The sequence below is a fragment of the Lynx canadensis genome, chromosome D1 (genome assembly GCF_007474595.2).
Source record: "Lynx canadensis isolate LIC74 chromosome D1, mLynCan4.pri.v2, whole genome shotgun sequence".
Lineage (NCBI taxonomy): Eukaryota > Metazoa > Chordata > Mammalia > Carnivora > Felidae > Lynx > Lynx canadensis.
Window position 1 is genome coordinate 62,727,761 of NC_044312.2, and position 23,586 is coordinate 62,751,346.

At 38.8% G+C, this 23,586-nt stretch overlaps 1 protein-coding gene and 1 pseudogene across 1 annotated transcript; both read left to right on the forward strand.

Moving 5' to 3' along the window:
• Positions 1–14,056: 14,056 nt before the first annotated feature.
• On the forward strand, positions 14,057–14,829 carry LOC115526307 (annotated as a pseudogene).
• Positions 14,830–22,019: 7,190 nt separating this feature from the next.
• Positions 22,020–22,958, forward strand: LOC115525664 (olfactory receptor 52E4-like). Its single transcript, XM_030332954.1, has one exon. It carries the CDS (start codon positions 22,020–22,022, stop codon positions 22,956–22,958), a length of 939 nt encoding a protein of 312 aa, XP_030188814.1.
• Positions 22,959–23,586: the final 628 nt, after the last annotated feature.

Sequence of the window (23,586 nt, forward strand, 5' to 3'; positions counted from 1 at the left end):
CAAGTTTGGTGATGGGAAATGTTTCCCTTTCGGATTTCGGCTGGGAGATGGGAGAGGGAGATGGCACTGGCCAGCGCCTTTGTTCCCACGGAGCTGAGCTCTGTCTTCCAGGGCTCAACAGCTCTCCCTCCCATTGTCCTCTTGCCCTCCCGCTCTCCAAGCAGAACTGTTGACTTATAACACTCCTGATGTTAAGTACTGCTGGCTGTCAGAACTCACAGAGTCTGGCCCTTCTGCTTTTGCAAGCCAGACTCGGGGGCTCTGCCTTGCCGGGCAGGCTGCACCTCCACCGCCTGGCTCCCTCCTGCCAGTGTATGTAGCATGCACCACCTCTCCACCCTTCCTACCCTCTTTCATGGGCCTCTTGTCTGTGCTTGGCTCCAGAGTCTGTTCTGCTAGTCTTCTGGTGGTTTTCTGGGTTATTTAGGCAGATGTTGTTGGAATCTAAGTGATCAACAGGATGAGGTGAGCCTAGAGTCCTCCTAAACCACCATCGTCTCCACTGCAATCTTGATAATATATCGATACATCTTTTTTTTTTAATGTTTATTTTATTTTTGAGGCAGAGAGAGACAGAGCATGAGCAGGGGAGGGGCAGAGAGCAAGAGGCACAGAATCTAAGCAGGCTCCAGGCTCTGAGCTGTCAGCACACAGCCCGACACACGGCTCAAACTCATCAACTGCGAGATCATGACCTGATTCAACATCAGACACTCAACCGACTGAGCCACCCAGGCACCTCTTTTTTATGATACATCTTACCTATTCATTATGTTACTGTTTCTTGGACGCCCTTCCCAACTCTGCTCTTTAGGATTTTAATATCATGAACACAGACCTTTACCTTATTTGTTTACTGATGTGTTTCAAACTCCAGGTGATAGCCTGTCACATGATAGATGCAATGAAAGCATTTCATCAGGGATTTAATCTAGACAAGGTGAGTAGGAGACTCAGAGTTGAGAAAGGGACATTTCATTTGCCACCTGAAAGTAGACAAAGAGCCAACTAGACAAAAAAAAAATGATCCATATATGACATGTCTTATCATATAGTTATCCTGTAAATTATGAAACTCTCATTTTATTTTATAACATAGTATGAACATTTTCATGCCAATAAGTATACCCCCAACTTATAATTTTTGTTCTAGATAGTGATCATATATTTTGTTTTGTAGGGACAGAAAAGTTTCTTTTTAGGCTGGTCTGAAAATTAACCTGATAGAGAGTCTAGCAGAAAAAAAGCATGCACATTTTATTGAATTTTTACATGTACATGGGAGCCTTCACAAGAGAATGAAGTGAAGAAATGACCAGAGCAGGAAGCTTTTATACTTTATAGACAAAGAAACAATAGGTTTGGGGAGAATTGACACAGAGGTTTGGGCTCTGGGAAGTAAAAGGTGAAGAAGTAAATAAAAAGGTAACAGTGTAACAAGGTTTGTTTATAGGTTCCTATGATGCCATTGCTGGGCTGGGAAGTCTGTCTCCACTAAAAGAATTTATTTCTTGCCTCAAAGAAAGGGGAAACTTATTCTGCGCTTACTTCTTAATTGCTTTTAGCTCAAAGTAATTTTTATGCCAAAGAGGCATATTGTGAGTTTACAGATTCTGGTCTTTCAGTTTTATACAGGAATGAAATTGAATATTCAAAATTACCAAACACTGTATAGTGAAATAAAATATCTCACAACCCAAAACTCCTCTCTGGAGGCAACCACCATCATCAGATCCTACATGTTTTTCCAGATTCTTCTATGTGCGTAGACTTTTTAAAATCTAAATGGTAGTATACTCAGTGCTTCACTCCTTTTCATTTTATAATATATTTTGTTATTCCTATATGCCATATCTCTTTATACACAACTTCTTTTATCTTTGCATGATAATTTTCCTCTTTTACATTTGGAGTATATCTTGACAATGTTGGGGGGGGAACTGTACAAATCTCATTTTATCCATTTTAGCTTAAATGAAGCTTAAAAATTATTTCTGGGAGGAATTTCAGATCATAGGTTATCTTCTCTTTCTTCAGAAGGTGATACCAATTCACACCCCCATGAGCGTAGGACAAGATCAACTTTTTTTCCTACAGCCACTAAAAAGTGTTTTAGCAAGTTTTCAAATATTTGCCATTTGGAGAGGTAAAACAATGTATCTTTGTAATTTACATGTTTTCTTCTTTTGAATGAAATTAACCATACATCCTTATATTTATAATTGATTGATTTTTATATGCACTATCTATCCTTACCTTCACTTGCTGTTTTATTAAGAATCTGAAAGTGATTTTCTACAGCTGTTTACTTGGTTAGGTATTCATTCCTTTGCCTGTGATATGAAACACATCTTTCTGTGCCCTTGGGTCTCTCTCTAGATGTTGTTTGTGGCTATTTGTCACAGGGAATTAAAAAAAAAACATTTAAATGTTTTTATTTATATTTGAGACAAAGAGAGATAGAGCATGAGCAGGGGAGGGGCAGAAAGAGAGAGAGGGAGACACAGAATCTGAAGCAGGCTCCAGGCTCTGAGCTGTCAGCACAGATCCCGATGCAGGGCTCAAACTCACAGACTGTGAGATCATGACCTGAGCTGAAGTCGGGCACTTAATCGACTGAGCCATCCAGGCACACTGGGAATTTTTTAAAGAGTGAAATGTATTGATCTTTCTTTTAATGGCTACTCAGTTTTATTGTAACTTTAGGATAGTTTTTGTTCATCTGAGGTTATTAAAATAAAAATACTCTCTGGGGTGCCTGGATGGCTCAGTTGGTTAAGCATCTGACTTTGGCTTGGGTCATGATCTCACAGATAGTGAGTTTGAGCCCCACATCAGGCTCTGCTCTGGCAGTGCAGAGCCTGCTTGGGATTCTACCTCTCTCTCCCTCTTGCTCTCTGACCCTCTCCCACTTGCATTCCCTCTCTCCCAAATACATAAATAAATAAACTTAAAAAAATATTATCCCATATGTTCTTCTATATTGTTCTTTTATTTTAACCCTCACTACTTAAAATAAGTGAAATGTAACACATATTCAAAACAGTGCACTAAGCTTAATAAATTGTCAACACTCATGCAACTACAGCATAGATCAAGAAGTAAAACACTGCCAGCCCCCGGAAGCCACTGTCACGACTTTTCTACTTACTACCTTTTCTTCCACATACATTCAAATAGTAACCACTATCTTAACTTTTTTTGCCAATATATTAATGGTTTTCTCTGTGTACTTTCTTCATTTAGCATGCATCCCTAAATGTTTAGCTTGATATATTCTGTTATCTATCTTATATAAATGGAACCATATAGTATATGTTCTTTTGTGTGCCTGGCTTCTATTGCTCAACATAAGAATAATGCATGTTGTTGCACATATCTGTGATTCAGGCATGTCTATTGCTGCATAGCAATTCATTATGTGAATATAGCACAATTCCTTTAATCCATTCTACCATCAATAGGCATTTAAGTTACTTTCAAGTTAGGGCCATTATGAATAATATTTTCACACATTTCTTCATACTCATTCATATGCATGGCATTCCCCTGATCCAGGTTGATCTGTTAATGGATACTTCTGAATGCCCAACCATCCAAAAGCAGAGACCAATGTTTGAACTTCTGATACAAGACCATTTCCATCGGAGAACGGCCAGCCAATTGTTGGTGGATTCCATGATGATGAGAGTAATAGCAGGGGTATCATTTCCTTATGTGAGGAGATATGAATGTCAAATACAAATATGCCTTTACTTTCTGCAACACTACTCACAGAACCACTACTTGTGCCTAGAGTTCATATTATACTATTCTGAGGCCAAATAACTCATTTTTCAAATAGAGTTGTAACACTGTAATCACACCAATAGAATTCATGAAATTTACTATGTACTTTATTACCCAAAGCAGATGGGCTGAGAGAATAAAAGGATAGATTATACATGATAAGGAAAGCTGACAGCTGGGAAAAAATCTTCAAATGAGAGGTGCTATTCCCTACAGCATATGGTATATGCTTGAATAAGGACAATTTATGGTGTCATATCCTCTCTAGCCATATTTCTAAATCCAGTAACCAAGGGATGGGGGTAGGAGTAAACTTTCTTACTATTACATGTCATAACTGAGGGGGTTCAGGGAAGGCCACCTCAGAATGTGCCTCTTTGGCATGTGGATTATTTAGAGCTGAAAGACAATCTAGGCCCAGAAGACACAGGAAGAGCTTTTTACCTCCCCCTTGCCTTCCTAAAAGAATTTAGATAGGGGGGACTGTACCAGGAAGACAGCTCTGACCAAAAATAACTTTTTATATGGGAAAGATGTATTTGCATGGTGTGGCAAACCTTTGTTTACTAAAGATGTATTCTTCTCAGCTTCCTGTGAATTGCCTTCCTCCCCTTTGAGACCTCATTTCCCTCTCCCCTTCTGCTTAGCTCAGGATGGTATATAGGTTTCCCTCACTTACCAAAAATAAAACATCTCTATAACATCTTTTGTAAGTTGAAATGGCATAAAGCAAAAGAAGAAATTACCATTAATTTACATGGAAAAAATTTTGAGCATATCCAGAATATATTTTTGTATCGCCGTAACTATGGATTTGGCAGCTTAGAGGTCCAAGTTTCCAAGAGAGATAAACTTCTACTAGAAAATACAGCCATGATTCTATTTAATTAAAATGCAAGATAACCCCCCGATCATTATGGATATGTCATGGCATTTTCCTAGCTGGGATGGTTAATCTCGACTATCAAGAAGAAATTGTGCTGCTTTTACACAGGTTTTGAAAGATGAAATTAATTTATGGCTTGACTAGAAGCATCGCATATTTACCTCTGGAGATACTGGATGTATAGTTTTTAATTCCGGGACAAGATAAGGGCAGTAAGGTTTATTTTTTTTTTTTTTTTTATGGTTTTTTTTTTTTTTTATATGAAGTTTATTGACAAATTGGTTTCCATACAACACCCAGTGCTCATCCCAAAAGGTGAAGGGCAGTAAGGTTTATAATGTGTCATTTAAAGTCTGAATTTTCCCTGGAGACCCCAAGGTCAGTTTGCAAAAGACCTCACTGATTAACAGACACTTATTAAAAGTAGAAATTTAAATGACCAAGAAATAAATACCAAGATTTTAAACCTCATTAGTAACAGGGAAATGCAAATTAAACCACAATGACACGTTTTGGCGTATTTAGCAATTTGCTACATGGAAACATTTTTCAATAAGCATGGTTAATCAGAAAATAGAGCAACGGAAGCTTCTATACTGTGAAGTCCAAAGTATAAGTTGGTACACTCCACTTTGGACAGTATTTTGAACTTACCAAGTGAACTTAAACATACCCCACGACCCAGTAATTCAACCTCAGGGATACATCCTAATGAAATTCATAATTCTGTCTGTGAGGATCTGGTTTTCCTAAAGTAGACTGCAGATGGCAACATAATGATCTAAAACCACGATGACCAATGTAACAATTTACATTCCAGCGAACGAATGAATGAAGATCATCTGTATACGGCAATCCTCAAAACTGATCTCCCTCATCCTGGGGATAGTACATGTGAATGAAGTCAACAGTGGCTACCGTGAACAGAAACGAAAACCAATTAAGGTGTACATTGCTTGCAACCATAGAACTCCCACTAGTAAGACAGGAGCTGTGAATCTGAGTGCCATTCGAAAGAGATATCTTACCTTTCTTCTTTTGGAATTGGGGGTGGGGGGGTGGGGTGGTGAGTGGGAACAGTGACAAAGATAAATGATCAAACACAAGAGCAGTTGGGAGTTAGGAATCAGGTAGGGGCGCCTGGTGGCTCAGTCAATTAAGCAACGGACTCAATTTCAGCTCAGGTCATGATCTCACAGTTTGTGAGTTTGAGCCGCACATTAGGCTCTATGCTGATAGTGTGCATCCTGTTTGGGATTCTTCCTCTCTCTCTGCCCCTCCCCTGCTTGCATTCTCCCTATCTCTCAAAATAAATACATACATACATAAATAAATAGATAAATAAGTAAACAAACAAACTTTAAAAGAAGTTCAGAATCAACTAAATATTTAAGGATATCATATGTCAAGCTATGTAGTTTGTATTTTTCAATTTCAACAAATAATTGTTGAATAATAATATTTTTGTTGAATAATTGTTGAAATTGTTAAATAATTGTTGAAATAATCCCTACAAACCAACGGAACAAAACAAGAAATGAAGACAATTTGAAATTTCTAATATTCCGGGGTCCAGGAAAGAGATTTGGGGGGCCTAAAACATGGAAAAAGAAAAGATAGGTCATAAGAAAGCATTTTTAAACGTTAAAATCAATATTACTTCTTTTTTATTTGAATGTGTAGGATGTCATATCTGCAATATAATTCTAGTACTTCCAGAATGTAAATGTTTAATTTTGTCAATTTTTTCTTCCAAAATGAAAACTCAGCCCCGTCCTTCCTTTGGCTTACCTTTTTGTTCACTTAAAATTCCACTTTTTCATCTTCAATACCTGGCCTTTAAGTGGGTAATACGAATTAAAGTTTTATTTCGTAATGCCTCCTCCCACATTCCAAATCCCATCACTCAAATGGAAGAAATTCACTGGCTATCCATGCCTTGAGGGACAAAATGAATGGGGACTTATTTTGCATGAATTTGCTCACTAGTTAACAAGATAACAGATTCCTTGCCCTGGGATGCTTGAAGGACTTCAACACAGTCGTGTAAACTTTCTTCTGGATTCCAGGGAATACAATAAGCCAGTCTAGTCTATTAGCCTGCCAGGAAACTTTGGACAAAATCACTCTTACAGCAATGACTCCTCAGTTTCAATTGTTTGTCATGTTGAGGATATTTTCTACCATTTTCTTAGGAAGAACAGATTGAATGAAAAATAAAAGAAAAATTGGAGGCAGAATTCAGACATCAGACTGGGAAAAAAGTAGCCTTTAGTGGGAGGTATAGTGGACAAGATCATTTTGATCTCTTTCTCTTCCTGGTAATTTGTCCTGCTGCCCAAGTTTATGGTGTAATAACGTGAGGCTAGAGCATTTCATGTATTTTGAAGCTGCTCTGGACCTTACAAGTAAAATGAGACCCTACAGATAGGGTGGCAGTGGGAAAGAATTAGAAAATATCTTGCTTAGCATTGCTTCCACTTTAAACTTTGGGGAAGATGGCTTTTTAAACAAATGGAGTAGCGGGGCACCTGGGTAGCTCAGTCAGTTGAGCGCCCAACTCTTGGTTTTGGCTCAGGTCATGATCTCACAGTTTTGTGAGTTCGAGCCCTGCATCTGGCTCTGTGTGGGCAGCGTGGAGCCTGCTGGGGATTCTCTCTCTCTGCCCCTCTCCTGCTCGCACTGTCTTTGTCTCTCTCAAAATAAATAAATAAACTTTCAAAAATGTTGTTATCTCATTTAACAAAGTAGAAGTTTCATTATGAGTTTAATTCCTAGTTATTGGTGGGGAACAGGATGGAGGGCAACTGCATATGTAACTAGAGTAGCTTCTAAAAATTATGCCTTTCATGGAGGAAATTTAAATGACATCTCTCATTGTACTTTTGCCACAGAGGCAGAATTCTTCTATTTTTGCCTCAAAAGCTTCAAATTATTCCAATGAGAGTTTGAAGGTTAGAGATTTAGCTCTTGGCTACCTGAGTTTAGGGACTTCCCTGAACAATAGCACCTGCCTTAGCCATGGCCCATGGCATCTCTCAGGAACACACTGCTGCCAGACTCTCTCCTTTTGAGTCTGTCTGTTGGAAATCTCCATAGGTCATTTATACCTGTGCTGCAACTTCCCTTCAAACTGCCTTCTAAGAGAAAATGGCATGACCAGAGTCATTTTAAAATAAAACCCAAGGGGTGCCTGGGTGTTTCAGTCAGTTAAGCATCCGACTCTTGGTTTCAGCCCAGGTCATGATTTCACAGTTCATGAGTTTGAGCCCTGCATCAGGCTCTGCTCTGACAGTGCAGAGCCTACTTGGGATTCTCTCTCCCCCCTCTCTGCCCCTACCCCATTCATGCTTGCTCTCCCTCCCTTTCTCTCTCTCTCTCTCTTTCTCTCAGAATAAATAAATAAACTTAAAAAAAAAAAAAAGCCAGAGCAGGTACTGCACAGAAAGTACCTTACCTGCCTTGGTTTGCATTGGGCCAAAACCTCTGGACTGGGCAAAATGGCAATTGTTTTAAGCAAGTGCTTGAGAAGTCAGTGAGAGAACAGACATCCTGATCACAACAGTAACAGTTGTGGACTTTCTGAAGGTAAAACCAGCAGTCTGTCAATGTATAGCCCAGAGTAGTTTACCCTGTTAAAACACTCATGGCAACTTGTTTCCTTTTTCTTTACCTCGTGTAATTGCCCCTTTCTTTTTCTTATAAAAATTCCTTGCTTTGGCCTATTAGTGAGACGCTATTTGGGTTTCTACCTGAATCTATTCTCCCTGAATTGCAAACCTTTGATCCCAAGTAATCGCTCATTTGCCTCTCATTATGGCTCTTTATTTTCAGGTTAACAGAAGGTAATGATCATATGAAGCCTAGAATCCTAGAATCTAGAAAGTCCCTAACGCTGAAAGCATAGATGTTCAATCCATCTACACCCACCACGGCCTGTCTGAGCCAAAGAACTACCATTCTTCATTACTACTTTCCTCCCTTTTTTCTCCACAGATACTTACTGTTAGCTTAAATTACACCTCACTAGAATTAACCTCTTAAAAGACATTGGGTTTGAATACTTATCACAAAGACAGAGTTTCATAGAAATGTGTACATAGCAGTCTTGCTATACTGAAAATTGAGGATGTATTAGATTATAAGTCAAACTCATACTAAACTCATACTAAAATTCTATGACTGAAGAAACAATAGAGTAAGAGAGCTCCTAAGGTCTTCTAATAGAGTACCAAATAAGTATGAATATATTTCTCAAGATTTCCTAAGTGCCCATTTTATCTCCCTCACCAATTATGCAATGATGCATTCTAACTTTTTTTCTTGTTTTTTTTAAGTTTATTAATATGTTTTGAGGGAGACAGAGACAACACGAGGCGGGGAGGGGGACAGAGAAAGAGAGAGAGAGAGAGAGAGAGAGAGAGAGAGACAATCCCAAGCAGGCTCTGCACTACTAGTGTGGAGCCTGATGTGGGGCTCAAACTCACAAAACCGTGAGATCATGACCTGAGCTGAAACCAAGAGTCAGTCATTTAACTGACTGAGCCACCCAGGTGCCCCACATTCTAACTCTTTATCTTCTTTTTATTTTCAAGCTTCTCTTACTTTATGATTGATTAAGTCTATACAGATTTTGTGAACTTGAATTTATTCACCCATTCATTCATTTATTCATTCATTCGTTTGTTCATCCACCCCACAAATACATGTTGAGTACCTGCTGGATGCCAGATACTGTTACAGGAAGCAAGATATATTACTGAATAAAACAGTCTTCCTCATGTACACTGTTTACTACAGGCTTACTATTCTTTCTTCTGGTAAGGCTTTGAGCTCAGGGACTTTTCATTTTTCTCTCTAATAGCCAAGACCTTTCCTTCTTCAATTTGGATAAATTTTTACTCTACTCATTGCCTGAGTTTTGTATTAGTAAAGACTGGACATAACATAGATAACCATTAACTGAAGACTATTTAAAAAGATTTCACACATAAATAAAGTTCAAAAGTATAAAGCAGTAAAAAAATAAAGAAATAAGTATAGATTATTTTTGAAAGGACAAAATTAAAGCTGATACTAGATTGACATCTGGAGAGAGAAAATGAAGAATAAAGCTTCTGAAATTAGAAGGAAACTTTTTTTCTACATAGTTCTCCAAACTGGGTGTCGCTCAATGCCAAAATAATAAATGTTTTAAATTTTGCAAGCCAAGAGGCAAAACTAAAGATATTTTATAATTATACAAGAAAGAAAACAAATTTCCATATTTTTATTGACAAAAATTAAAAACATAATAATAATTATTTAGTACTTTTTGTTGGTCACACAGGTCTACTAGTAAGAAGAGAATCCTTTTTTGTCTGTGATAACATTTCACTTAAGTATAAGTGGGATTCAAAGTTACTGTTCCCTGCCATCAGAATTGATTGCAAACGTGCATATGTTAATACTGATCTATAAAATAATCATAGGGTGAAAAAAAGAGAGGGGAAAGCCAAGAAACAGACTCTTAACTATGGAGAACAAATTGATGGTTACCAGAAGGAAGGTTGGTAGGAAGATGGGTTAAACACGTGATGGAGATTAATGATTATGTAAGTATTGAATCACTAAATTGTATATCTGAAACTAATACTACACTGTATGTTAACTAACTGGAATTTAAATAAAAACTTTAAAAAATTCCTTTTCATGAAGATAAGAACTCTCAAATACTGATATTAATTCTTCAGCATACAATTTTAATTGGGCACATTCATCTCTTAGAAGGCACTTGTAGAATCCTATCAGACTTTCATCTTGACATTTGTCTTTTGCATTTTATTATATTGGAGATGATGGGTTCTGGACAGGGGACCCCAGGAGTGCCTCTTTCACATGCCTGTTATGGTCCTGAAGACAATCAAGACCTAACAGACTTAAGAAGAGCTTTTGGCCTCCCCTTAACTGCCTAAAAGAGTTTAGATAGGGGACCAGCACCAGAAAGAGACCTATTGCCAAAGACAACTTTTTTTACACAGGGAAGATTTTGCATGGCATGGCAAACTTTTGTTTACCAAACATTGACTCTTCTTATATCCTGTGAATTGTCTTCATCTCCTTTGAAGTCCCAAACCCATACCTGCTTATTCTTACCTCGGGACTGCATGTAAGCCTCAATTGCTTATCAGTGGGTCTCATATATTTAGAACCACCCATACTTAGGAAATTAAATTTATTTTTCTCCTCTTAATCTCTTCCATGTTAATTTAATTATTAGACCAATCAAAGAACAAAGAGGGGTTAAGGGAAAATTTTTCCTGCCCTAGAGAGATCAATCATTTCCAAATGAAGGTCAGATGTTATATTTCTTTATACTTAACTCCTTGCCCCATTTTCATAAAAAGTTTTCATATTCTCAGAAATCAGCAAATCCCTGCACTCTATATATATTGCAAAACTTTTTTTAGGTACAGCTGTTTTTAAAGTCCATCTGTTCCTCATCTCATTTCTACTTGTAGATGGAGGAAGGTAGTGAGGAGTTTGGGGTTCTATAATGGAAGAGAAAATATATGTGGGAGAGGAAATTACTGATTATGGCAGCATTTTATATCTCTCAATTGAAATATTAAGAATACATATTGTTCATAGTAGAATAATTATAACTATATATAAAAAGTGCTATGCCAGGGCGCCTGGTTGGCTCAGTTAGTTAAGTGGCCAACTTCGGCTCAGCTCATGATCTCGCGGTTTGTGAGTTCAAGCCCCGTGTCGGGCTCTGTGCTGACAGCTCAGAGCCTGGAGCCTGTTTCAGATTCTGTGTCTCCCTCTCTCTGACCCTCCTCTGTCCATGCTCTGTCTCTCTCTGTCTCAAAAATAAATAAATGTTAAAAAAAATTTTTTTAAAAAAGTGCTATGCCTTGTCACTCCTACCTAACACAGTGATATTAGTCACTACCCATTTTAAGTATGGGTGAGGATGTTAATTCTGCCATACCATGATTAAAGTACATACATTTCCCAAACTTTGTCATGTGCATTCATGTTCTTCAGGGTCACAAAGTGTGATTTTGCTGTGACAAGATTTAGGATTTTAGTTCCCTATTATAACTCATTTCCCCTGCATAGAGATATGAATTTTAAAAATAAGTAACTTTTTTGTTACACCTAAGACTAACCAGCCACCTCTCTACATATCAAGCTATCTTTACCCAGTGATGCTAGCATTCATGCATTATGGCTTTTACACAAAGTCAGTGTTCTGAAACCTAGAACTCATTGACTTTCACTGAATTGAAGATTACACAATCTCCAGGAATTCCATAGAGTCCTATAACCTGGATTCCTGTGTGGAAATGGTGTAATCAGGGGGAGTTGAGGTCCTTAGAGTTAAAACTCAGAGTTTGAAATACAGAAATGCTATTGGCCCTAAGGATTTTCCTTTGAAGAACAAGAATAGAGGCATTGGCCCTGTGGAGGATAAAAACAGATGCATGTGGCCATCATACATGGGTTGGGGAATTAGAGTTCTTTCTGGAGAGAGAAGCTGGGAACTAGTAAGTAATTTCCTGGGTAGACTGAGAAAACAAGGGAGAAAACTGTTGGAAACATAGCAGGGCCTTAAAAAAAGGAAACAGGTGGCTATTTGATTAGTTTCTCCATGAATCATTCTAAGGTAAAATCCCCTACTCTACTTCTACCTTGAGTTTTATACTGTTTGTAGATGATGGGAGAAATAGAACACTTCTGAGGTTATAACAGAAAAATATATGGCCAGTATCCTTGGTACTTTACTCAAGATTCTAGGAGGCAGTGTATGTAGCCTGAGACACAAAAATCAGTGTGACTAATTGAGGTGGCATGAGGAAGACAGAGGAAGGAGAAAACTGATGAGCAATTTCTGGAAGGAATATTCATCAGTGTCATTGGATTCCTAGGCCAGTATTCTTTCTTTACACTAGTGGTGCACAAATAAATATATGATATCTATGAAACAAACTTTCCAGTTGGAGATGCTTTCTTCAATGTCATACATTGTTACACCATCCGAAAGAAAGAAAGAAAGAAAGAAAGAAAGAAAGAAAGAAATATAGATGCAGACAGAGAAGGACTGGGGACTGAAAACAGGAGTGTTAAAATTTTCAATTCATTCAAAGGTATAGTGAGCAACATGTTGCTACACTCAGTAATAAGTCTTAGGCAGATCTAAAGCGCTCAATCACATTTAGGTTTTTTAACAAGACTGAGAGCCCAACATGAAGCTGAAGAGAAAGGTAAGGAAACAAATAACATCCTGAAGGAGCAATGTGGCTGTAGTGATTTGAGAGCACCTGATGTGGTGCCAGTAAATTTGTTCTGATGGGTTAGTTCCATGTATTAGCCATGTAAAAACATTAATAAGTCTCCTTAATTAATGAGTTCAGTTTCATTATTCACTACTGATAAAACTATCTACATTATAGGGAGAATAACCAAGAATATATGGTGCCTGGGTGGCCTAGTCAGTTGGGCATCCGACTCTTGATTTTGGCTCAGGTCATGATCCCAAGGCCATGGAATTGAGCCCTGTGTCAGGCTCTGTGCTGAGCATGGAACCTGCTTGAGATTCTCTCCCTCTCTCTCTCTCTTTCTCACCCTCTGCCCCTCTTCCCTGCTTGCACTCTCTCTCTCTCTCTCTCTAAAATAATAATAATAAAAGAATATTACTGTGCTTTGATATCTCCTATTTCATAACCTGAAGAATAGTTAGTACCCATGATGATAAACAGATTTCCTTACCCATATCCATACACAGAAATAGAAAAATCCTTATAACTCACTTGGAAGTTCACTAATAAAAAGACTTCCAACCATCCTAATGTTCACTATTTGATACATTCTCATTGGTCTAAGAATGTAATAATGCTTAATTAGGAACAGAGTACAAGAGCTTAAGAGATTTAGTATAGAAAAAAATTTTATCTATTATCCATCTATTTATCAATCAATCAATCAATCAATCATCTATTTATCTATCTACCTATCAGTAGATAGATTATCTTCATGGTAAAGAGCCAAGAATCCTGGATTCAAGATTTATAGTCAATGATATTACACTAATATCAGTTACTCATCTATAATACCATAATAATTACCCTTATTTAATATAATAAATATCTCTCATGAGGTAATTAAGATAATTGAGATGATTTATGCAAAAAATTTTATAATACTAATTAATTCATTGTAAGCAATCAATACACATTTGCCTAAACTGTTCCTTTTCAGAGAGACATCAAAGTTAACGTCAAAGTTGAAGAATGTAACAAACCCTTTAACTGGTCGCCATGGATGATTACAACTGTACTACACTGACACTAGCATTATTCCTATTGAATGGATTGCCTGGCCTATAAAGTGCACATGTGCCTTGTTACTGCACTGGGGAATTATGGGCTCCTCTATCTCATTCATCTGGAGGAGTCCCTACACTGGACCATGTATTTCTTGGCCTTATTCTTCTTCATTGACATTGTTCAGTGTACTAGTTCTGTACCCAAAATGCTATGTATCTTCTGGTTTGATCTCAAAGATATTAGCTTCAATGCTCACCTGACCCAAATGTGCTTTCTCCATACCTTCACAGGGATGGAATCTGGGGTGCTCATATTCATGGCCCTGAACCACTATGTGGTCATCTGTTATCCTCTGTGCTATGCCACTATCATCACCAATTCTATGATTGCCAAGGCTGGGTTTCCCACCTTTTTTTGAGGTGTGATACTCATAATTCCCTTTACATTACTCACCAAATGCCTATTATATTGTAAGGGCAGTATAATTTCCTACACCTACTTTGACCACATGACTATGGCCAAGTTGTCCTGTGGCAATATCAAGGTCAATGCAATCTATGGTCTGATGGTTGCCCTTCTGATTGGGGGCTTCAACATCCTGTGCATCACAGTCTCCTAGACAATGATCCTCCAGGCAGTGGTCAGTTTCTTCTTAGCAAAGTCTGAAGGCCTTCAGCACCTGAACTGTCCACATCTGTCCACATAGGACATCACCTATGTCTGACTCTTCTTCACCTTTTTCACCCACTGTTCTTGCAGTTATACAATCCCCCACAGTGTTCACATTTATAGGCTAACTCATGCCTGCTCCTGCTGCCCACCCTGAATCTTATTGTCTAGGGGATAAAGACTAAAAAAATACAAGAAGCTGGAAGATGGCGGCGTAGGAGGACACTGGGCTCACCACGTCCTGCGGATCACTTAGATACCACCCACACCTGCCTAAATAACCCAGAAAACCACCAGAAGACTAGCAGAATGGATTCTCTGGAGCCAAGAGTAGACAAGAGGTCCACAGAAAATGGTAGGAAGGGCAGAGAGGCAGTGCACCCTACACGGACTGGCAGGAGGGAGCTGGGGCGGAGGGGCAGCCCGCTGGCAAAGCAGAGCCACGAGTCTGGCTTGCAAAAATAGAGGGACCTGACGGAGTGTGTTCTGACAGCAAGCAGGACTTAACACCTGGAAGGTTATAAGTTAACAGCTCTGCTCAGAGAGCGGGAGGGCTGGAGGACAACTGGAGGGAGAGTTTTTGAGCCCCAGACGACAGAGTGCAGCTTGGCGGGAACAAAGGCGCTCCCCAGCGCCATCTCCCTTGCCCATCCCCCAGCCGAAACCACAAAGGGAACCAGTTCCTGTCAGGGAGCTTGCTTGCACTGTCCAAACACCAAATGCTGTGCTTCTGTGGATCCATCCCTCCGGTGGGTCTGACTCCCTCCAGGTGCTGCAGGGCCCCACCTGAAGCAGATCTCCGAAAGAAAAGTGAGCTGAACCTGCCCCTCCCACCCCTGTGCACCTTGCCGATCCACCCCAGCTAATACGCCAGATCCCCAGCACCACAAGGGTGGAAGTGTGCAAGTAGCCCAGACAGGCCATGCCACCCCACAGTGAATCCCACCCCTAGGAGAGGGGAAGAGAAGATACACACTAGTCTGACTGTGGCCCCAGCAGTGGGCTGGGGGCAGACATCAGGTCTGACTGCAGCCCCGCCCACCAATGCAAGGTATTCAAGACAGTACAGGGGAAGTGCCCCTCAGTCCCGCACCACTCCAGGGACTATCCAAAATGACCAAACGGAAGAATTCCCCTCAAAAAAACCTCCAGGTGGGGCGCCTGGGTGGCGCAGTCGGTTAAGCGTCCGACTTCCGTGAGTTCGAGCCCCGCATCGGGCTCTGGGCTGATGGCTCAGAGCCTGGAGCCTGTTTCCGATTCTGTGTCTCCCTCTCTCTCTGCCCCTCCCCCGTTCATGCTCTGTCTCTCTCTGTCCCAAAAATAAATAAATGTTGAAAAAAAAAATTAAAAAAAAAAAAAACCTCCAGGAAATAACGACAGCTAACAAACTGATCAAAAACGATTTAAACAATATAACAGAAAGTGAATTTAGAATAATAGTCATAAAATTAATCGCTGGGCTTGAAAACAGTATAAAGGACAGCAGAGAATCTATTACTACAGAGATCAAGGGACTAGGAACAGCCAGGAGGAGCTAAAAATGCTATAAATGAGCTGCAAAATAAAATGGAGATGACCACAGCTCAGATTGAAGAGGCAGAGGAGAGAATAGGTGAACTAGAAGATAAAATTATGGAAAAAGAAGAAGCTGAGAAAAAGAGAGATAAAAAAATCCAGGAGTATGAGGGGAAAATTAGAGAACTAAGTGACACACTAAAGAGAAATAATCTACACATACTTGGTATTCCAGAAGAGGAAGAGAGAGGGAAAGGTGCTGAAGGTGTACTTGAAGAAATCATAGCTGAGAACTTCCCTGATCTGGGGAAGGAAAAAGGCATTGAAATCCAAGAGGCACAGAGAACTCCCTTCAGACATAACTTGAATCGATCTTCTGCACGACATATCATAGTGAAACTGGCAAAATACAAGGATAAAGAGAAAATTCTGAAAACAGCTAGGAATAAACGTGCTCTAACGTATAAAGGGAGACATATAAGTCTCGTGACCAATCTCTCTACTGAAACTTGGCAGGCCAGAAAGGAATGGCAGGAGATCTTCAATGTGATGAACAAAAAAAATATGCAGCCGAGAATCCTCTATCCAGCAAATCTGTCATTTAGAATAGGAGAGATAAAAGTCTTCCCTAACAAACAAAAACTGAAGGAATTCGTCACCACTAAACCAGCCCTACAAGAGATCCTAAGGGGGATCCTGTGAGACAAAGTACCAGAGACATCGCTACAAGCATGAAACCTACGGACATCACAATGACTCTAAACCCATATCTTTCTATAATAGCACTGAATGTAAATGGACTAAACGCGCCAACCAAAAGACATAGGATACCAGAATGGATAAAAAAACAAGACCCATCTATTTGCTGTCTACAAGAGACTCATTTTAGACCTGAGGACACTTTCAGATTGAAAGTGAGTGGATGGAGAACTATTTATCATGCCACTGGAAGTCAAAAGAAAGCAGGAGTAGCCATATTTATATCAGACAAAGTAGAATTTAAATTAAAGGCTGTAACAAGAGATAAAGAAGGGCATTATATAATAATTACAGGGTCTCTCCATCAAGAAGAACTAACAGTTATAAATGTCTATGTGCCGAATACGGGAGCCCCCAAATACATAAAACAATTCATCACAAACATAAGCAACCTTATTGACAAGAATGTGGTAATTGCAGGGGACTTTAATATCCCACTAAACCAAGGAAACATAAACTAATTAAAAAGAAATCCTCACAGAGGAGTTTATAAAGTAACTTCCTATCACTGATTTCCATTCTCCAGATCTCTTCCCAGAAAAAATATCTGATACCAGTTTCTTGTGATTCCTTCCAGAGCCAATTTATGCATGTCTCCTCATTTCTTTTGAAAGCTACATAGCATCACATTATATTGATGTACAGTAATTAAATGTAAATAGTTCTTTGTTAGTAATCATCTATATTGTTTCTAATCTTTACAGTAAAAATTAAAAATATGAATACATTAATGTTCAAGAGGTTAGCTTCTTATCAAACACAGAAAAATAAAAATCTTTTGAGCACAGACACTTTAGCACAGTACAAGAAAGTATAGAAATAACTAAAGAGAAAGAAAATCATGATAATAACATGATTTTGTTCACCAGAACAATTCTTGGAACATATCAAGTGCTAAATAAATATTGGTTGGAACAATGGACAGTTGGATGCACAACTGCTAGTCTATAAAATGGGAGTTCTTTCACCAGCTGGAACGTCAAATAGATATTGAAAGAAGTTCTAGAAGAATTTGTCTGTATCATAGATAATACGGATAGAGTGGGATACTAAGGACGTTTGAGATCTACAATCAAATGGAGTTACAAGTTAGGTTTAATTGAAGGATTCTCTCCATGGATGCCCTCCAGAAATATAGTTGGCTCCTAAAACGTTCCATGGAAAATAGTCACTGTTCAAGCTTGTTAATATTGGCAGTATCCTAAGCTGCAGATCAGGGCACTTGTCAGCCATGTTATAATCAGTTACCACAAGGCTTGGCTGCAAGCCGTTGGGTGATCCTGAAGGGTTTGATTCTCATCCCCTGATACTGAGTGTCAGAAAGTGGTGAGTGATCAAGTCTCCCAAGTGACATACTGTTTAATCAGCATTATTTGGACCCATCCCCACCTCCACCCCCTGCAAGCTCCCTAATCACTCTAGTTATTATTCCCCCATTTAATGAATGTGAGCTGGTAGAATAAACGTAGAAGCCAATTTTCTAGCCCATCGTATTATCTTGGATCCTGGTATCTGCTTATCCCAGGCAAGGGATTGGTAATTTAATATAATTTAAGAACCCACAGCCTAAGGGTCAGTGTTCTTTTCCTAGAGTCTGACATCTAGCCCCACAAAGTATCTGCATACTACTCCAGAATAAATCAAAGAGCCACTTTAGAGGTAGGAACAGTCAAAGTGACAGTAACAAAGTTAAGGAACGGAATGGGGAGGAAGGTCATCAAATATTTATGGTGACTTGTTTTCCCATATGTGCAATTTCGCAGTGGTGAATATCTCATAAACAGAAGCAGTATTCTAAAGTTTTTTTTAATGGCTCAGAAGGGCCTTAACCAAGATGTCATAGATTTATTGAAGGACAAGGTAAGCTAGCGTCTAGATGTGGAGGAAGGAGATGAACTCCAGTGTGCAGAAGAAAATACAATTTAGAAATCCAAATGTAGAAGAGACTGGTGATGAAATGCACTTGAATCTATAGGTCATAACAAAGTGAAAGAGACAAGTGAATTCCCTGAGTCTCATCCTGAGACTGAGAGCATCACTCAGATAGCACACCATAGCGGGGCTGCTATTTGTCCTCATTAAATGGGAACAAGAAGAGAGGTTTACTGTGTATGGTACATGTATGGTACTATGATTTCCCTTCTTCTTCCCCTCATTGTGTACTTGATAATTTGCAAGGCGAAACCAAGTGAGTTCATTGAGCTAACAAGTGACTTTCCCTGATTAAAGTGACAATTGAGATTTATTATATTCGCAACTCTGTTTTATGGCAAAATCACTGGGTTTTAAGGGGTCTCTTCATGATTGTCAAAGCTCATGTACTCAGTGATCACTAAACTCACAGCATCTGGAAGATAAGGGTAATAAGAATTAACAAAATTGCACTTCACCCCTAAGAGATTAGAATTGTCAAACAGTTATTCCACAGACGTGACCCTGGGAGAATCACATGCCAAATTTCCTCCTGGGACCCTGGATTTACCTGATGACTTGAATGACAAATCAGAGACACTGACTTCCAACTATAGACTCTACTGCATACTAGTTTAAGCACTGCAAAGATAGTTCACTAGCATTAGAATATCAAAACCTTATCTAATTTTTATACCATGCTTTATATCTTCAACAGGTCTGGGAGCAAGAGACCACTGGAAAGGCTGATACAAAGACAAATTGTATTTGCCTAGTGCCTGCTTCCCCTGAAGAATTAAATGAATGTTATTCATCATGACATAAACACATTGAATAAACTCATTCTTTATAAACTGAACCTTGGTGGTGTTCATGAGTATATTTGTCACCATCCACCAGTGTCATCTTCAATGTGTCAGTGAGGAGACTCTCAGTATTACGGATTTAAATGGCCTGATGGAATTGGATAGGACAAATAGAAGCCACTCCTTGGAATAAGTGGTTAGATTTGAACAAAAAGGACATAAAGCTTAGACAGCATGAGAAGGAATGTCTTACTCTGAATTCTGACTTGGCAGAATAGGGCTGTTTCTTTCACATCACAGTGATGTTGGATCCCATGGGAGGGATACTGGATCTCTGTGTATGAATCCAAAATGCAATATGTAACAGAGGACCTAAAAACCCACTACTGCTCCAATTTCTGTCATTGGATTACACAATTCTAAAAGATTTGGCATGAACACTGTCTAGCCACCTTCCTTAATTTAAACCAGAGTAGGAATAACTCAGAAGGCCTTGGGGCCTCCTCCTCACTGCTATTCATTACAACTTTGACGCCATGACATTAGCATTATTTTTATATTTATTATTTCTCCAGGCTGTGTGATACATTTCCAATTATATTACCTTTATTCTGTTATTGTAAGTCAAAGTCAACACCTTTTAAAAGTTTAATTCTATTAGGCCAGAGGTGAAACTGGGGGATAGAGTCTGTGGCGATGGTCAGAGTAGAGACTAATAATGGAAGGTAACAACCATAGATCCCATAGTTCAGAAATAGAGCCACTGGGGGATTACTATCTTTTTTTCAGTAAGAGGAACCTTCCAGACCCTAGGGATTAAGGGCTCTGTGGGAGATGGGCTGGGGTTTGGAAGTCTGTTGCAGCGCAAGTATAAACGTTCTTTTGTAGGCATGACAAATGCAATGAAGTCAGAAAGGGAGATATTGCTGTAGGCTGATCCTAAAAGAACCATGGTCATGGCTAAGACAGGTGGTGCTGCTCAAGGCTGTGTTCTGGGATCCAGACACTGTAAATAAGGGATAGAAGTCTGAGAACTAGTTGCAAACAAGAAACCCCTGAAATAGGGTTAGGGCTGAGGAACAGAAGAGCATAAGGTAGGTATTGTTTAAATATTTTTGGTAGGAGTAAAGTCTCTTACGTGGTTCTTCTTAATTTCAGGGTTTTTTTTAAAGTATAGATCAACCAGGGTATTTTTTAAGTGTATTTTGTTTTTGTTTTTGTTTCTGCTATCCAGAATTTTTAGAGTAAATTTCTATAGAAATTGCAATAGAAAACTTGAGAAAGCTCTTGGAAATAAATACTTCCTTGATCTATCTTACCTGAGTTTCACTGAGCTGAGGGGCTTGGGGAAACCTTCCAAGCAGCAGTACCTCACTCCAGCTTACCACACCAACTAAATACCAGAGAAAAAGAAGAAAATAAGAAGGAAGAGTTCAATTTCCTTCTTTACTCTTCACAAACTTGCTACCTGATCCCCTAGAGAGAGTCACCAGCTTTCCTAGAGGCCTTATTACATATACAGCCTTATCAAAGAAAAGCAATTATTATTCCTTCCGATTCATGTACCACAGGCCCAAAAGAGTATCCTTTCCAGAATTCAAATCCAAGTGTCATTCCATGTCTTAAACATATTTAAGGGAGGAGTGTGGGAGGAGGATGGACAAAATGGGTGAAGGGAAGTAGGAGATACAGGCTTCCAATTACGGAATAAATAAGTCACAGGAATAAAAGACACAACAAAAGGAATTTGGCTAATGATATTGTAGTAGGGGTGAAATGGGGGCAGATGGTAGCTACACTTGTGAATATAGAAGTTGTGCACTTAAAACTAATGTAACATTGTTTGTCAACTATACTCAAAAAACAAAAACTATTTAATGATCATTATTAACTTTACACTAAATTAGCCCCATATTGCATTCATTTATCTGCTTAAAGCGAACTTCCTTCATGATAAATTTAAAGTGACACCAGCTTCATTATTATCCAACCATCATGTTTTTTCTTTAAGTCACTTATATCTCTTAATATATACCTGATATATATGTGAATATATACATATATGACACCTATACATATTATGTATACCCACACACACTTATTTTTTGCTTATTTGGATACTGTCTCATTCCCAGAATAATAATATTATAAAATCAGATTTTCTTCGATTTGTTTGCTACACTTAGCAGAATTGTTAGTATTTTTTAATGTCTGAATGAATCTATACTTTCAAGGCTAGCATGAAATCTCTTTCACAATTTCCCGCTGATCACCACTCCAAATTTATTGTATTCTTTTATGGGATATAGTATGACTTTTTAGATGTTTGATAATTTGTTTTCTCTGTGATTCCAAAAGAACGGAGAGAAGATGTCCCCCTCGAATGATACCAAGCTCCACCCCTCCTATTTCCTCCTGCTGGGAGTTCCAGGTCTTGAACAGATGCACATCTGGATTGGGTTTCCTTTTTGTTCTGTGTATTTGATTGCCCTTGTGGGGAACATCACTATCCTGTTTGTGATCAAGACTGAACGCAGCCTTCATCAACCTATGTTTTACTTCTTGGCTATGTTAGCCTCCATTGATCTGGGCCTGTCCACATCCACTATCCCCAAAATGTTAGGCATATTCTGGTTTAATTTAAAGGAGATTAGCTTTGAGGGCTGTGTCGCCCAGATGTTCTTTATTCATATATTCACTGCCATGGAGACTGTCGTGTTGGTGGCCATGGCCTTTGATCGCCATGTTGCTGTCTGCAACCCTCTGCAATACAGCCTGATTCTCACTAACAGAACGATTGGTCTCATCCTTGTTGTTGTATTTGGTGTCAATTTCATTTTGGTTATCCCTCTGGTGTTTCTCATCTTGAGACTCCCCTTTTGTGGACACCATGTAATCCCCCACACATACTGTGAACACATGGGAATTGCTCGCCTAGCCTGTGCCAATATAAAGGTCAACATGATATTTGGATTAATTCTTATATCACTGGTGTTTGTTGACGTGGTTCTGATCGTCATCTCCTATGTGAGAATACTCCGAGCTGTCTTCTGCCTTCCTTCCCAGGATGCCAGACTCAAAGCACTTAATACATGTGGCTCCCATATCTGTGTTATCCTAGCCTTCTTTACTCCAGCTTTTTTCTCCTTCATGACTCACCGGTTTGGCAGGAACGTTCCCATATACATTCACATTCTCCTTGCCAATCTATATGTGGTTGTTCCACCTGCCCTCAATCCTGTCATCTACGGAGTGAGGACCAAGCAAATTCGAGAAAGGGTTTCAAGCATCTTTTTGAAAAGAGGCTGACATAAACTGTCTCAGATATTCATTTTAATCTAGGTAAAAGAGATTGTGTTTCTCAACTACAGAATCTTGCAACAGAAAAAAAAGACTCTAAACTTAGTATTATTTCATTAATAATATCCCTAAATATCCCATCTAGAGCATATAATGGGATTAATGTCCAAACAATCACTGTGAAAATTTATGGAATACCTAAAGCTTTGGACAACTTAGTTACAAAATTTTATTACTTTCCTGTATAACCTCTACAGAGCAGATCTTATGGACATGACTATGTGGAATAAAATGCTTCTTTTTATTTGCAAACAGTTAACTCTGTTGGCCACATTACCAAATATATATATATATATATATATATAAATCAAGGACTATAGGCATTAAGTAGTTGTGACAGATTCTTTCCTTACTTTCTTAATTGCTTATTTGTTTTTATCCATAGTTTTATTGATACTTTATTATATGCCAGAAACTTATAAGTCATAGAAGTATAAAAATAAAAATATAAATGGTGTTTCAAGTTCTCATAGGAAAAAGAATTAGGAGAAATTTTCCCCATGATTGACTCTGTGTGGAATCTTCCCAGACTCATCATATCTATGCAGATCTCCCATAAGTGTCTTACTGTTCAAAG